The sequence below is a fragment of the Gigantopelta aegis genome, chromosome 7 (genome assembly GCF_016097555.1).
Source record: "Gigantopelta aegis isolate Gae_Host chromosome 7, Gae_host_genome, whole genome shotgun sequence".
Lineage (NCBI taxonomy): Eukaryota > Metazoa > Mollusca > Gastropoda > Neomphalida > Peltospiridae > Gigantopelta > Gigantopelta aegis.
The window spans coordinates 27662149-27679115 of record NC_054705.1 but is presented as its reverse complement, the minus strand read 5'-3'; the positions used below and the strand labels follow the sequence as shown (position 1 = coordinate 27679115).

Sequence of the window (16967 nt, the reverse complement as noted above, 5' to 3'; positions counted from 1 at the left end):
TGTGTCAACTCCACTACAGAGATCACAGTGGTGTGTGTACATCCACTTCTAACAGCACATTCATACTAGAGTCAGACTCCACTTTTACCTGGTTAACTTGTAGTGTGTCAACTCCACTACAGAGATCACAGTGGTGTGTGTACATCCACTTCTAACAGCACATTCATACTAGAGTCAGACTCCACTTTTACCTGGGTTAACTTGTAGTGTCAACTCCACTACAGAGATCACAGTGGTGTGTGTACATCCACTTCTAACAGCACATTCATACTAGAGTCAGACTCCACTTTTACCTGGTTAACTTGTAGTGTGTCAACTCCACTACAGAGATCACAGTGGTGTGTGTACATCCACTTCTAACAGCACATTCATACTAGAGTCAGACTCCACTTTTACCTGGTTAACTTGTAGTGTGTCAACTCCACTACAGAGATCACAGTGGTGTGTGTACATCCACTTCTAACAGCACATTCATACTAGAGTCAGACTCCACTTTTACCCGGGTTAACTTGTAGTGTGTCAACTCCACTACAGAGATCACAATGGTGTGTGTAGATCCACTTCTAACAGCACATTCATACTAGAGTCAGACTCCACTTTTACCCGGGTTAACTTGTAGTGTGTCAACTCCACTACAGAGATCACAATGGTATGTGTAGATCCACTTCTAACAGCACATTCATACTAGAGTCAGACTCCACTTTTACCCGGTTAACTTGTAGTGTGTCAACTCCACTACAGAGATCACAGTGGTGTGTGTACATCCACTTCTAACAGCACATTCATACTAGAGTCAGACTCCACTTTTACCTGGTTAACTTGTAGTGTGTCAACTCCACTACAGAGATCACAGTGGTGTGTGTACATCCACTTCTAACAGCACATTCATACTAGAGTCAGACTCCACTTTTACCCGGGTTAACTTGTAGTGTGTCAACTCCACTACAGAGATCACAATGGTGTGTGTAGATCCACTTCTAACAGCACATTCATACTAGAGTCAGACTCCACTTTTACCCGGTTAACTTGTAGTGTGTCAACTCCACTACAGAGATCACAGTGGTGTGTGTACATCCACTTCTAACAGCACATTCATACTAGAGTCAGACTCCACTTTTACCCGGGTTAACTTGTAGTGTGTCAACTCCACTACAGAGATCACAATGGTGTGTGTAGATCCACTTCTAACAGCACATTCATACTAGAGTCAGACTCCACTTTTACCCGGTTAACTTGTAGTGTGTCAACTCCACTACAGAGATCACAGTGGTGTGTGTACATCCACTTCTAACAGCACATTCATACTAGAGTCAGACTCCACTTTTACCCGGGTTAACTTGTAGTGTGTCAACTCCACTACAGAGATCACAGTGGTGTGTGTACATCCACTTCTAACAGCACATTCATACTAGAGTCAGACTCCACTTTTACCCGGGTTAACTTGTAGTGTGTCAACTCCACTACAGAGATCACAGTGGTGTGTGTACATCCACTTCTAACAGCACATTAAAACCTTGTAAAAACTGACAAGTGGCGCATGGGACTCAACGGTTAACTGAGTAAATTGTTGACCTCACTTGTTGAATGCACAATACCTATTTTCTGGGGTGGGTGGGGGTGGGGTGTCAGAGTGTTTCTCCATTTGTCAACTATACACTCCCACCAAATTTAGTTGGAAATGGCCTAGTATTTGTGAAGAAATTAATTGAAATGCATTTCTCTATACACCGTCACCCCTCCTTAGTGGACCTAACATTAAGTTTCATAAACCATCTAATAACTTTTACAAAAATGAAGACAATTGAATTGTAATAGCATTTGTGATAGTAGAGATTTTTTTTATTGGCTTAATTGTTCTTTTTGGGGCTCTGCCCCTAATTCCGGAAGGGGGGGGGGGGGGGGAAGAGATATTTGAATGACGAAATTCAGAAATTTAGTTTTTCTATGTGTCAAAGCTTGACATTTATGGAAGAAAAAAAAAGAAAAAAAGAGAAGAAAATGGTCTTAAGTTTCCCCCATTTTTGGCCCCGCCTCTCAGACCCCTAGAATTACCAGTCACAATTTTGTTTCTCTACAAAGCAGCTTCCCACCAAATTTAGTTGGAATTTTTTTTTTTTCAATTGGCTTAATTTTGCCCATTTGTGCCCCAACCCTCAGTCCCTTGGGAGGGATGACTAAATTCACAAATTTGTTTCTCCATGTGCCAAGGAAACATCAAACGGAATTTGCGCAGAATTGGTAAATTAGTTTTGGAGAAGAAGTTAGGAAATTACAGATTAAATGCATTTCTCTATACAACTACACAATGTCATGTAGTTAAATTCACCCCACCACAGGGACAAAAGGGGGAAGCAACATTAAGGACATTAACAAATTAGATAAACCACCTGTTGACCTTTACATACATGTACATATGAAGAAGATTCAGTTATAACATTTTTGGAACAAAAGAATATTTTAAACAACCTGGGGAGGGTGTGTGCCAAATAACCAAATTTGTTTCTGCATGTGCCAAGGAAAATTCACACAACATTTTGTTTGAATTGATGAAGTAGTTTAAGAGAAAAAGTAAAAAAGGTGAAAAGTTTACTCATGACTAATTACACACCATGGTGGACAAAAACAGACAATACGTCTTGGACTCTCATGACCTAGATATCTCAAATATAAACTAAAGAAAAAATACAGACAATAAAGGAAGTGAATCAAACAGGACCATATACGCATGTAAAGTTACAATATTGTTTTGCTTAATAACACCACTATTAATCATTGGCTATTGGATGACAAACATAATATTTAATTGTAATTTTCGACTCATAATCTTAAAGGAGACCTGCTACATGTTCAATTAGCAGCAATGGATCGCTTATATGCATTTTCCCATAGAGGATATTTGATGACTTTATATATTGACTTGGTGGTCTTAAATTACATCATACCCCAGTACAAAAAGTAATCCTATAAAAAATTTAATACATACGTTTTAACACTAACATAATATTTTTGTATTCAATTAACTCCTGATGCATGTACAATTGTTGTGACTATTACAAAAATATTTTTGATAATGTGGTTATTATATATATAATTTTGTTATAATTTGTTTTATTATTATAGATGTTCTTGCATTTCATGTCTATTTTTAGTCTAAATCAAATTGAATTTTTAAAAAAAAATCATCCCATCCAGTTGTTAAGGAAAACACTGCATTTTATTACTGTTAAATGTTACAAAATTTACTTTGTTAAAAAGATTAATTTCTCATAACTTTGCCCGAGGCAAGGGCCAAGAAAGTTTACCCTCCATATCATGAAGCATACTCAGTCCATAAAATCTTAAATGTTTTCAGGAACACAAATCTCACCTTATATTCGTGGAACTTGCATGCTATGACAGCTCGTCCAAACAAATAATCTTGGTATAATGTAAACAGAGCATGACGCAATTCTTCGATTTTCTCCCAACTGCGATTCTCCATTATGTTTTGAAGAACAGTCTTCACTTTGTCCATCTCCGACAACAGCCGATCAATATCAAGAGATACATCAGCATAAGCAGTAGCTTTCATCTCTGGGTTGTGTAGCTTGTGGAATCCTATAAAAAAGCTAAGCTCATGAAGAAGTTTTCGCATGTGATCAACATAATACAATCTCTTGAAGCTTTCAAACTGAATATTCTTCTCATTGTGTTCTGGTGATATTCTATGTTTCTGTAAAGTTTCCTGTGATCTTGCTGCGGTTGTGAGGTCATCTGCAACTGAAGACAATGATGGTTCAGCACTGTCCCACATCTCTGTTTCATTCTGATTCCCAGAACTTGAGACAGATTCTTCAGTTTCTGGAGTAATTAGATTCACTCCACAGACACCACAAAATGTCTCCTTAATAGCAAATGGTGCAAACACCTCAAGCATCTCCTGGTAAAGTGCTCTCCTTGCCAGGTTTGTAATATGATACTTCATAATTATATTTTTGAAGAATTGCAGAATAATCCTAGAAGCCTCGTTTTCCTTTTCCTGTCTGGCCAGCTCTTGGTGTTCTCTCTGAAACCTCTCACGGTCATCAGCCGTCATCTCTTCTTCATCAGACAACTCCTCTTCAGCTTCAAGCTGAGAATTTGCATCAAAGAATTCTTCACCTTCAGTATCATAATTGCTTGCTGACCTGAAGGCAAGAAAGCCTTTAGGGAATTTAGACAAATCAGTCAACTGACGATGCTGCACTCCTTGTTGCCTGCTCCACCAACAATCCAGCAGGTATTCATCTTCCCGCTCACGCAGCAGGTCTCGAAGTATAGCAGCAATGTCAGCCAGTCCTTTTGCTCTACCCACTGCCTGCAGTGTCATGTGCAGACGTTGAGGAGCTGAGTCGGGCAGCCGCAGCCTCATGACTGACCTCATGATGTGATCTTCATAGAGGGATGGAAGCAATAAGCCAACATTCACCAGGAAAACCAGTGTTAGCACCAAGCATCGCTCAGCAGCCAAGTAGTCATCTTTGGTTTGTGTAAATAGCAATCGAAGCAAACTCATGGGAGATTTGTAGCCACATACTAGCCCAACTATTATTTGAAGACGATCCAGCAAAAGTTTTATCTTGCTCTGATTCTTGTACAAGTGGACAAGTTCTTGAATTGGTCGACTTTCTTTTCTAAATGACAAATCTACAAAGTTAACTGCAGCCAGGTATGTGGCAGGCAGAACAAAGTGAGTACCAGCAGTTGACAACTTGGCCAAAAGGAAGAAAGAAAGAGAGACAAAGATTTCAAGCCAGAACAACATCATAGCTTTTGCAGGAAGCAGAGCTGGTCGATCTCTGAATGAAAGAACCTTTACAAATTTTGTAAATTTTATGATGGATTCCATAGGATCTGCTTCCTTGCCTTGCAACCACCGAAAGGCTTCAATAAATCTATATGCCACACATACAACTATCAGTTTCCTGTTATGGTAATCAATAAATAAGGCATATGGTATTCCACCAGTGGGAGACCGTTTGGCAAGCCAATGTGGAGCTTCTGTCATGAGCTGATTTTCAAGTTGATGGCAGTACTGACTCACATCCAAAGTCAGCTTCATCAGAGAAGCAAAAAATCCAATGCGCAAGACCCAATCTGTGCTGCGACATCTCTCCTTGCAAAGATCTTTCTTCTCTTTTGCAGATGGGTTAATCCAGAGATTTTGCAAGTACTTCTCAATCTGTTTAGACACGTTACTGTTGGACCATTGTCTATGGAGGTATCTGACAACTGCTGAAAGAAATCTAGGATGATGGTGCAAAGGCATAAGGAAGTCCAACAACCGTTCACATGGATCATATTTTGTGTCTTCCTCTACAAGGTAGCCAACTTCTTCTGAAAGTTCAGGTATGTCTAGCTTTTTGACCATGTTGACACCTGTTTGTACAATGTAACTCAAATTGACATCCCACGCAAAGAGCTTTATGGCTTCAAAAGCTGCAGATTGAGTGTACATTTGATGCATGTAAGGGCAGACATCCTCATCTTCACATTCTGATCCCTCAAGATAAGCTTTGCACTGCATATTATGTGGGACCTGTTGCCGAAAAGCAGATTCCACTTTGTTCAGCCATTCTTTCATTCGACCAACCAGAAAGCGGCACAGAGAGACACATATCTGAATTCTTTCCCTTTCAATGACAGCTTCTTTTCTCTCTTTTCTGTCCTCAAAGAAATCTTCAATGACTTCTATGCATCGTGGTCGTTCCTTAGGATGGATTTCAAAATGAGATGGTTTTGCACTGATTTGGTATAAACCAAAGAATCTGTAGTAGAGCTGAGCTCTAGCCTTGTCTTCATTAGATGTTTGCTTGAAAAGCTTTTCAATGACATGGAAGGTCTTCTCAATTCCTCTGATTATGGCAATAAAGTCTTCAAATTCTGATTCCAGACTTGACAACTCCAGAACAACCTGAAGGGCTTCCAGCATTCCAGCATCATTTGAATTTGGTGTTTCTTCTTGAAAGTGCTTGAATGCTCGTTTGGCCAAAGTCTTGTCAATCTTGATGCGAGCTAGGACCACAAGAGCTTTACCCAGTCCAGTGTTGTCACCAGCTGCCTGGAATGATTCGACAGCTTTGTTTAGATGATGGACAACATCCTTTGTGCTGTCAGGTTTGGCCGAGTGAAACTGCGACATGATAAAATGACATTCTCCAATCAAAGCCATGTCCCGTCCTTTCTCTGCTGCTGCTAGAGCCTCTTCCAGTTTACCATTCTTCAGCATTAGCTGGACAGCTTCTGTTGTTTTACCTGAAATATAATGAAGTTTATTAGTTATTATGTTTTGACCAGTACAGAACACCCCTGCCCTAAACAACCAATTTTTAAAATCAAAATAAAGACTTTGAATAACACTTCATTTTCTTGTGGAGGCTCTAATTTAGTAATCTGTTAAATTGGATTAACTTGTAAAATGTCAGTATTACTGAACTTATTACTTCACACAATCAAATCTATAACTTTTGTTGTATTTAATTATTTACTGTCATGAAATTCAAGCATTTTTCCAGGACAACATAGCTAAAGGCAGTTTTCCAAGGACATTTAAAACCAAATTACAATTTGATTTATTGAGGAGCATCAACAGCAAAAGGGTTGAATGGTATAGTAATACATTGCCATTGGTAGGGGTCATATCAAGAGGGCTTTGCAGCAAAGGTAGGAGGAATTACAGCAAATGCTGTAGTGCTATTGTAAAATTTGAACCCTTAAAAATTATTTTGCAGAACTCTAGCTAGACAGAAAGCGGGGCTCCGATTGAATTACTGTCATTCATGATGTTATTTTCAATCAACAGCAGCTCAGGTTAAAACTTCAAACTTTGGAATCATTCGGCTATGTCTGTTATCAGTCGGAATCTTGCTGAAACGTGGTTCTTGTTTCCCAATGCGAGATCTCATTAATATATAGATAAATACAGATCAGAACCAGTGTATTTCGTCGACCATGTTTTCATTATTATTACTATAATTATGAATTATACTGTGCAGAACAAGGTTGTGTTTTGAACCTTTTGTACAAACATGTCAACACAGAGTCCAAAACTGATGTCATCTGCTTACAGAAAACTACTTATATATTCTTAACAGATTTATATGATTCACCAAAATTATCAATTTGGAAATAAAATGTCGAAATTGATCATAGTTAAGAGGATTCTCATGCCTATGTGACTGAACAAAGCTACATGAGACTGTTTAACAGACACACCTTCCTTTGTAACTGATCAATGTTACATGAGACTGTTTAACAGAGACACCTTTCTTTATGACTGATCAAAGCTACATGAGACTGTTTAACAGACACACCTTCCTTTATGACTGATCAAAGCTACATGAGACTGTTTAACAGAGACACCTTCCTTTATGACTGATCAAAGCTACATGAGACTGTTTAACAGACACACCTTCCTTTATGACTGATCAAAGCTACATGAGACTGTTTAACAGAGACACCTTCCTTTATGATTGATCAAAGCTACATGAGACTGTTTAACAGACACACCTTCCTTTATGACTGAACAAAGCTACATGAGACTGTTTAACAGAGACACCTTCCTTTATGACTGATCAAAGCTACATGAGACTGTTTAACAGACACACCTTCCTTTGTAATTGATCAAAGCTACATGACTGTTTAACAGAGACACCTTCCTTTATGACTGATCAAAGCTACATGAGACTGTTTAACAGAGACACCTTCCTTTATGATTGATCAAAGCTACATGAGACTGTTTAACAGACACACCTTCCTTTGTGACTGATCAAAGCTACGTGAGACTGTTTAACAGAGACACCTTCCTTTATGACTGATCAAAGCTACATGAGACTGTTTAACAGAGACACCTTCCTTTATGATTGATCAAAGCTACATGACTGTTTAACAGACACACCTTCCTTTGTGACTGATCAAAGCTACATGAGACTGTTTAACAGAGACACCTTCCTTTATGATTGATCAAAGCTACATGAGACTGTTTAACAGACACACCTTCCTTTCTGACTGAACAAAGCTACATGAGACTGTTTAACAGAGACACCTTCCTTTGTAACTGATCAAAGCTACATGAGACTGTTTAACAGAGACACCTTCCTTTGTAACTGATCAAAGCTACATGAGACTGTTTAACAGAGACATCTTCCTTTATGACTGAACAAAGCTACATGAGACTGTTTAACAGAGACACCTTCCTTTGTAACTGATCAAAGCTACATGAGACTGTTTAACAGAGACACCTTCCTTTATGACTGAACAAAGCTACATGAGACTGTTTAACAGAGACACCTTCCTTTGTAATTGATCAAAGCTACATGAGACTGTTTAACAGAGACACCTTCCTTTATGATTGATCAAAGCTACATGACTGTTTAACAGAGACACCTTCCTTTATGATTGATCAAAGCTACATGAGACTGTTTAACAGAGACACCTTCCTTTGTAATTGATCAAAGCTACATGACTGTTTAACAGAGACACCTTCCTTTGTAATTGATCAAAGCTACATGACTGTTTAACAGAGACACCTTCCTTTGTAATTGATCAAAGCTACATGACTGTTTAACAGAGACACCTTCCTTTATGATTGATCAAAGCTACATGAGACTGTTTAACAGAGACACCTTCCTTTATGATTGATCAAAGCTACATGAGACTGTTTAACAGAGACACCTTCCTTTGTAATTGATCAAAGCTACATGACTGTTTAACAGAGACACCTTCCTTTGTAATTGATCAAAGCTACATGACTGTTTAACAGACACCTTCCTTTATGATTGATCAAAGCTACATGAGACTGTTTAACAGAGACACCTTCCTTTATGACTGATCAAAGCTACATGAGACTGTTTAACAGACACACCTTCCTTTGTAACTGATCAAAGCTACATGAGACTGTTTAACAGAGACACCTTCCTTTGTAACTGATCAACGTTACATGAGACTGTTTAACAGAGACACCTTCCTTTGTAACTGATCAACGTTACATGAGACTGTTTAACAGAGACACCTTCCTTTATGATTGATCAAAGCTACATGAGACTGTTTAACATAGACACCTTCCTTTATGATTGATCAAAGCTATATGAGACTGTTTAACAGAGACACCTTCCTTTATGACTGATCAAAGCTATATGAGACTGTTTAACAGACACACCTTCCTTTATGAGATACTCAGCAGCTTCATCAGGGTAGTCGTGTTTCTTGAGGAAATTTATTTTCTCCTCAACACGAGAAAGTCGTTCTAATGCAGCAACCATCTTTGTCTTGTTGTTGTAACGAGCAAACAGCTCAGCCGACTTGTAAGTTAGTCTCTCTTCAGTGTATGCTTCTTGAGGCTGGTTGTCCAATATCACCTGGGGCACAGTCTTTTCTCTAGACTTCAAATCCTGTAAAACAAGTTCAAAACTTATGTTACTTTAGTCAGATCTGCTGACTTGTGGGCAATCTTTAAACAAGCAGAGTAATCATAAGCTGTTATGGCATGATGATGGAGCAAGATTGCATCCAATACTTTGATAATGGTTCATTCTCAACATCAAGCACAATCATCAAGAAACAATCTTGACATCAAGAAACCTGAGCCCCGTTAAACTAAAGAATCTTTGCACTAAGATCATCTTAAGTGCATATCTACAGTATTAACTTAAAATGATCTTAGCGCTATGATCGCTTCATGAAACAAGGCCCTGATCATGAGAAATCTTCACATTAAGTACACTGATCATGAGCAATCTTGATAACCTTTTTCAAAAAGAAAAAAAAAATGTTTTGGGGACCCTGGTCATTTCCCCCAGTCATGAGCAATCGTGACATCACATATCCCGATCATGAGCAATCTTGACAGCAGATTGTGACCAAACATGACATATATCCTGATCATTAGCACTATCATGTAACTGATCATGAACAATCTTTATATCAAGTACCCTGATAGCATTCTTGGTATCAAGTATCCTGATCATGAGAAATCTTGATATCAAGTACTCTGATCATGAGAAATCTTGATATCAAGTACCCTGATCATGAGAAATCTTGATATCTTGTACCCTGACCATGAGCAATCTTGATATCTAGTACCCTGACCATGAGAAATCTTGATATCAAGTACCCTGACCATGAGAAATCTTGATATCAAGTACCCTGATCATAAGAAATCTTGATATCTTGTACCCTGACCATGAGCAATCTTGATATCAAGTATCCTGATTATGAGAAATCTTGATATCTAGTACCCAGACCATGAGAAATCATGATATCAAGTATCCTGATCATGAGCAATTATGAGAAATCTTGATATCTTGTACCCTGACCAATCTTGATATCAAGTATCCTGATCATGAGAAATCTTGATATCTAGTACCCAGACCATGAGAAATCATGATATCAAGTATCCTGATCATGAGAAATCTTGATATCTAGTACCCTGATCATGAGAAATCTTGATATTAAGTACCCTGGTCATGAGCAATCTTGATATCAAGTACCCTCACATAAAAATTTGAAAGGAATATTAGTTTAGCGACACCCGAGTACATTTTAAACTATAGCTATTTGGAGTCTATCATGCAGCTACTTTGACTCCTAGATAATAAGACAGGAAAGCTGCTTCAGTCACAAAGACTTAACATATGGGATGGTCATTGCTGTACCAGGCATGTGAAAATGGTGAAATTGGAGGAAAAACCAAAAAACCAATGGATCAATTATTGATGATCACATCTCGGACACAGTGCTCTACCACTGAGCTACATCCTGCCTCAAGTGTTGGTATCTGGGTTTTATTCACCAATGTGCATCGCACACACTGCTATATACAAACGAGTAGCTGTTGTAAATCTAATGTCACATAACTGAAATGTTACAATCATAAGCAATGTTATCCTTGAAAAGAATGTTGCATAATAAGCATAACCATGAGCAAAATCTAGGCAAGCTTTTATTCATTTCATTTTATTTCAACTTATTTTCGTGCTTATTTTCAATTAAGATTCAAGCATGCTGTCCTGGGCACACACTTCAGCTATCTGGGCTGTCTGTCCAGGACAGTTGGTTAGTTGTTAGTTGCTAAGTCGTTAGTGAGAGCGAAGATGGTGTAGTGGCCTTACACCTACCCATTGAGCCCTTTAGAACTCGCTCTGGGTTGGAGCTGGTACCGGGCTGCAAACTCTGTACCTACAAGCTTGTAGTCCGATGGTTTAACCATGGTGCCACTGAGGCTGCTAGGTAAGCTGTAAATCACTGTCCTAAAATGGTTCTAAGTGAAACCAAATATATATGTTTAAAATAAGCAAAAATATGTTACACACCTCCAAAATCATCTTGTGTCTGCGCAAACAGTCAATGGCTTGGTCATACAGTTCCTCCTTGTAGAGAATATTAACTGCCCTGTTAAAGTATCCAAGCTGTTCATAGCATCGACTGCAGTCTAGTAGCTTCTTTGATCGTTGGTACATCCTAGCAGCTTGCAGAAGCTGTATGCAAATTGAAAAAATGCAGTTAATAACTAAAATCTTTGCCACTAAAGATGATTCTCACAAAATATTTACTGAAATAGAATGTGTTTTTGTTACTCCAACCACCGTACAAAAGAGAAAGAACTGGGGGACTAGTGAGGTACATGATATGCATGTCATGAGTTTGATAGAAACACACATACATTAATGAATGTGTTACATGTACAACTGAATTATAATTAAGTGAAATTTGCTCAACGGGATGGATTGAGTTTTGGACCAAATACTGATGATACTGCACCCAATGGAGAAGATGCTGTTTTATAAATGAAGTTATTGTTCTTTATTACATACCCATTAAATCTTACTATATATATATATATAAATACAGCTCTGAATACAAAAATGAAATACACTTTTCTGTATTCAACTCAACTGCCGGAACTATGCCATATTCAACGCTACTATTTATAGCACATGGTTACCAGGAATGCCCTTAGTGATATGTAAACAAAGTTGGTGCTTGGTTTGAATTGTCTATTAAAGCAGTTTACTGTTATGCATTTTTAAAATGCTATTTTGTGGAACATTTGAACTGAAAACAGACGAAAACGGTGACAAATATTTACAATTTAATGAGCGCGCTACCAAAACTAGGCGGGAACACTACTCACCAACGAGCTTTTAATCCACGAATAAGGTCGACGACAGTTAATTTTTGGATCCTTGTTTTGGCTTCATACACAATAAATAAAAAAATATCCAACGGTAATTTTGTGATATGATATATTTGACAAAAGGTACTTTTTATTTCTTTCATCTTTTAAAACTTAAAATTAATATTTTGTCTAAAATTACGAACCCCCCCCCCCCCAACTGTAAACAGCATTGTCTGCTTGTTATAGGAATTTGACAGGGGTCAAGGTTAGTAGACTAGCTTTTATTTTAATGTGGTGAAGCATTGTAATAATATACATTGTGTAGCTAATTTTGAATTTAAATGATGTCACTTTGCATCTCCTTACAATAACCATAAACTGGGTACATGACGCTTCCTTTTTAAGGAAACATTCCAATGCAAAATTGCTATTGATTTTGTTTGTTTGAATATTTCTAATGCACCTGAATGTGTTTGAACAAAATCTTGTGATTACAAAATTGTACCTTTTTCTAGTGAAATTACGGTAAGATATGCTATATTTATTGTGTACGAAGCCAAAACAAGGGTGCAAAAAGTAACTGTCGTCGACTTTAGCAACAATGACGTCGCATGCACCATCTCCTCACGTAGAAAATTTGGATGAACTGACAACTGGATTATTCAGTGGAGCGATGATTTATGGAGGCACATTTAATATAAACTTCAACTTTTCAGCAACGAGTAATTCCATGAACATCAATAAAAGAAAACACACCGATGACGACACAGACATTGACTGAACAATTCTTTACATTTTTCTTCGTTGATAAAACTGGCGCCCTGAAGGTTTTGTGACGTATTACGAGCAAATTAAATATTTCATTGTTCGTGAATTGTAGCTATTACATTGTCTTTAAAAGGCATTTTAGACAATATTAATATTATAGGTATTTTTCACTCATTCTTTCTTATTTCTGTTTATTGTTTAAATAGAACTATATTCCTATGTGTAATAATTGGTAGTTCATCGGTCCGCGTAGTAACACAGCTGACCTAGTTGTGTAAATTGAGAAATCCCCATCATCTGCTAGCAGTGTTACAATTTTTTAACTATTATTTGGGAACAAAATTCCAATTTAGGGTATGTAATAAATACAAAACTACATACATGTGGTTTTCTGATTTCTGTATTCCACTCATGTATTTCCACACTCGTGGAATACAGAAATCAGAAAACCACATATATGTAGTTTTGTCTATTTATTAGAAAGATAAGAGTTTTGTAGCACGGGTACAATGTATATACCACTTTGATGCATTTACATTGGCAGAGAAACAGTTCATGCATGTAGTGTCAACTTCTTGTAAAATAAACTATCGTAGCTTCTTCAAAGTCTGAACAAGACTTCCTATGATGTTCAGAATCAAGAATAACAGTTTATCTATGATATTTACAACCTAGTTTAAGAATCTTGTAGTTTGTTTTTGAGTAGAAAAGGTCTGGTGCAGGGTTGTTTCACTGTATATGCTGAAAGTCTTCAATTCTTACCAAAAATTATTTTACCGGCGTCGGTGGAGTCGTGGTTAGGCCATCAGTCTACAGTCTGGTAGCTGCTGGGTTCGGATCCCAGTCGAGGCATGGGATTTTTAATCCAGATACCGACACCAAACCCCGAGTGAGTGCTCCGCAAGGCTCAATGGGTAGGTGTAAACCACTTGCACCGACCAGTGATCCATAACTGGTTCAACAAAGGCCATGCTTTGTGCTATCCTGCCTGTGGGAAGCACAAATAAAAGATCCCTTGCTGCTAATCGGAAAGAGTAGCCCATGTAACGGCGACAGCGGGTTTCCTCTCAAAATCTATGTGGTCCTTAACCACATGTCTGGCGCCATATAACTGTAAATAAAAATGTGTTGAGTGCGTCGTTAAATAAAACATTTCTTTTTTTCAATTCTTACCTGTCCACCCTTCTCGAATACCTGAGCAGCCAGCTCATACTCATGGGCATTCTGAAGACAGAGAGCCGCCTTTGTTAAAATGTTACACTCTAGAAATGTCCGTGCAGCAAACATATACTCTTCTCGCATCTTGCGAGGATTATCCTTCATTCTGGATGCTTTCAGAGCCTGAAAATTAAATTAAAAACTTAACTGCAAATCGAGCAAATTGGTGTCTTGAAATCTATTGTGTGATTTTGTTTTTGAAATTGGATTCAGTCCAAGATACAGTAGAAATTTGTTGGTTTGAACCCGGAGGAGTCGATTACTCCGCACCACTCGAACCAAAAGCGAAGTCCTGAGTTACACTTACACGATGTTGACCGAATGGTTAGGTCAAACTACCCGATGATTCAAACACTTTCTCGAGCATGGATGGGGTTCAAGCCAACGGGATTCAACTGTATTACGGTGACTTCAACTTTACACTAAAGCTAACAACTAGGCTTGTGCCAACTTTCACCCTAAAAAGTGCCAGTCTGCCAGATAGATTACTGTCCACACATCCTCATTATTTTACTTTTAAATGTTTTTATTTTATTTTCACTTCCTTACAGCATGGAATCGATCGGCTTACCTGATTGTGTGCATTCGCAATCTTTTCTTTCGTTTCACTGCCAGCCATTTTGTAGCATTTCGCAGCGACATCATAGAGGAAGCGTTTCATTATTTCATCACCACGTTTCTCCCAGTCTGCAGGACTAGACTTCTCGGCAAATATGGTGCTGTCCAAATCTAAAAACAAAAACATCATAAAATACATATCCACAAAACCTGAGATTTGTTTTTCACCCCTTCCAACAACGTACACCTTTTGTACATATGATAGTGATAGATTTTGATTGTAGTTTTATCATTTGTGCCTTGTATCAAGTCCAGGAAGTATTTTATTATTGATTAGCCAGGTATTGTGACATTGTTGTTTTACCTGTAATGTTTGCATGTGCGACTTCCTGAACATGTATTGCATCTATTAGATTGATACATGTACTTTATCAACTTGTATCTTAACAGTTAAGAGTCCTTACCATAAGCAAAATCAAGGCGAGCTGAAGACCACTCTCTTGAAATGGTGCTAGGCGAGCAATCACAGGAACTATCAAGTGAAATTTATTAAAAATGTATTTTAAGGCAAGTAATTTGTCACTCTCCTAAAACTATCCAGGTGAGTGTGGAGGAGAGCGGGAGTGATCACTCACCTGGACAGGACTCGTTTGGGTGCTGGGTTCCAGAAATGGTTAATCTAGTTATTCGTTTCTGTAATATTCTATTTACCAGATAAAATATCGACAAAGAAAACTCCCTTCTAGCAAAAGGCACTAGTATCTAGACCACTAGATTCATATATGTACATGGCTTCAGGAAGTTATCTTGAAACAGATTTAGTTGTGCTCCACAAACAGTGAATTTGGTCATTCTGGATATTTGTTTAGGTGTGGACATAAAAACAATAAAAATGAGCAGTCCCTCTTAGCACAAGGTACTACTATAGTTGACGACAGTCACTGTTCGCACCCTTGTTATGACGTCATCATACTAAATAGAGTATTCGTCACTTGTAAGTGTTTTTTAATATGGAAAATATCAACCCAGTCTACGTTAATCGGTATTTGTCGAGGCTCTGCTGAGATAAATCACCGTACTAAAGTTGCCTCCATCAGTAATAAGATGTCATCACGATTAGCTCAAATTAGTTTGACGTCACATTTGAATTAACTAAATCTTATGAAAACGTTATGCTCAGGTATACAGGTCTTGTTGGCCTGTAAACAAATGACCCACTGAGAGCAACTCGAGACCTTGCAAATTTGCATATACCTTTAAATTTGCATACCGTTATTAACTGGGTTATAGTACACTAAATTATCACATAGGTTTATGACATGGATATCATGGCTATGTTATACAATAAATATAGCACATCTCACCTCAATTTCACTTGAAATTTAAATTTCATAAATGGTACAATTTTTTAATTACAAGATTGTTTTCAAACACATCCATGCGCATTAGTAATGATCAAACAAAAAAATTTCAATAGCAATTTGGCATGTTTATTGTTATTATAACACATTGTAAAGTGATGTCATTGGAATACTGACGTCATTAAAATTCCAAATTAGCTATATATTATTACAATGCTTCGCAACATTAAAATAAAAACTGGTCTACTAACCTTGACCCCTGTAAAACGTCTATAACGAGCAGATAATGCTGTTTACAGGTTGGTATGTTTTTATTTTTTATAATTCTTGATAAAATATAAAGTTTAGATTTTAAAAGATAAAAGAAATAAAAAGTACCTTTTATCAAATATATCATATCAAAAGATTACAGTTTAATATGTTATATTTATTGTCTATGAAGCCAAAACATGGGTGTGAAAAAGTGACTGTTGTCAACCTTAGAAAACCAGACTAATAAGCATACAAACTAATGAAATCAAACTAAATAACTTTGACATCAGACATGAAGATAAGCGATATTCTATACAAGATTATGATCTTCTGAATTATTCTTAAGGACCAAAACACACCGGGTCTGGGTCTGGAGTGTGTGACAAAGACACACATCTGGTGCATTTTGACATCTGCGTCTGTATCTGTTACGTGTTAGCAGTATATCAATACAACTGACTGCATTCATATCTTTTTTTCTGTAAACATCAACAATAATTACAATAATTCCACATTCCTTAGTATATATCTTTCCAGTTGTTTATTAAGACAAATGAAAAAATAAGGCTCGAACATTGCGCAACTGCCAGTGTGGCAATGTGAAAATATAGCGTATGTTCTATGACGTCTGTTGCCAGATCTGAAGTTCATGCCAGCACAGACTGGTTAGTTTGGTC

The 16967-nt window shown here is 37.5% G+C and overlaps 1 protein-coding gene across 1 annotated transcript in view; it reads right to left on the bottom strand.

Moving 5' to 3' along the window:
- LOC121376925 (TPR and ankyrin repeat-containing protein 1-like) overlaps positions 1-16967 on the bottom strand; it is a 92390-nt gene that overhangs the window by 4224 nt on the left and 71199 nt on the right. Inside the window, exons 23-27 of the mRNA XM_041504729.1 lie at positions 14691-14848; positions 14075-14242; positions 11328-11492; positions 9176-9407; positions 3368-6273 (exon numbers count right to left, since the gene is read on the bottom strand). Coding sequence (XP_041360663.1) covers positions 3368-6273; positions 9176-9407; positions 11328-11492; positions 14075-14242; positions 14691-14848 — 3629 coding nt within the window. The remainder of the gene's footprint in view (positions 1-3367; positions 6274-9175; positions 9408-11327; positions 11493-14074; positions 14243-14690; positions 14849-16967) is intronic.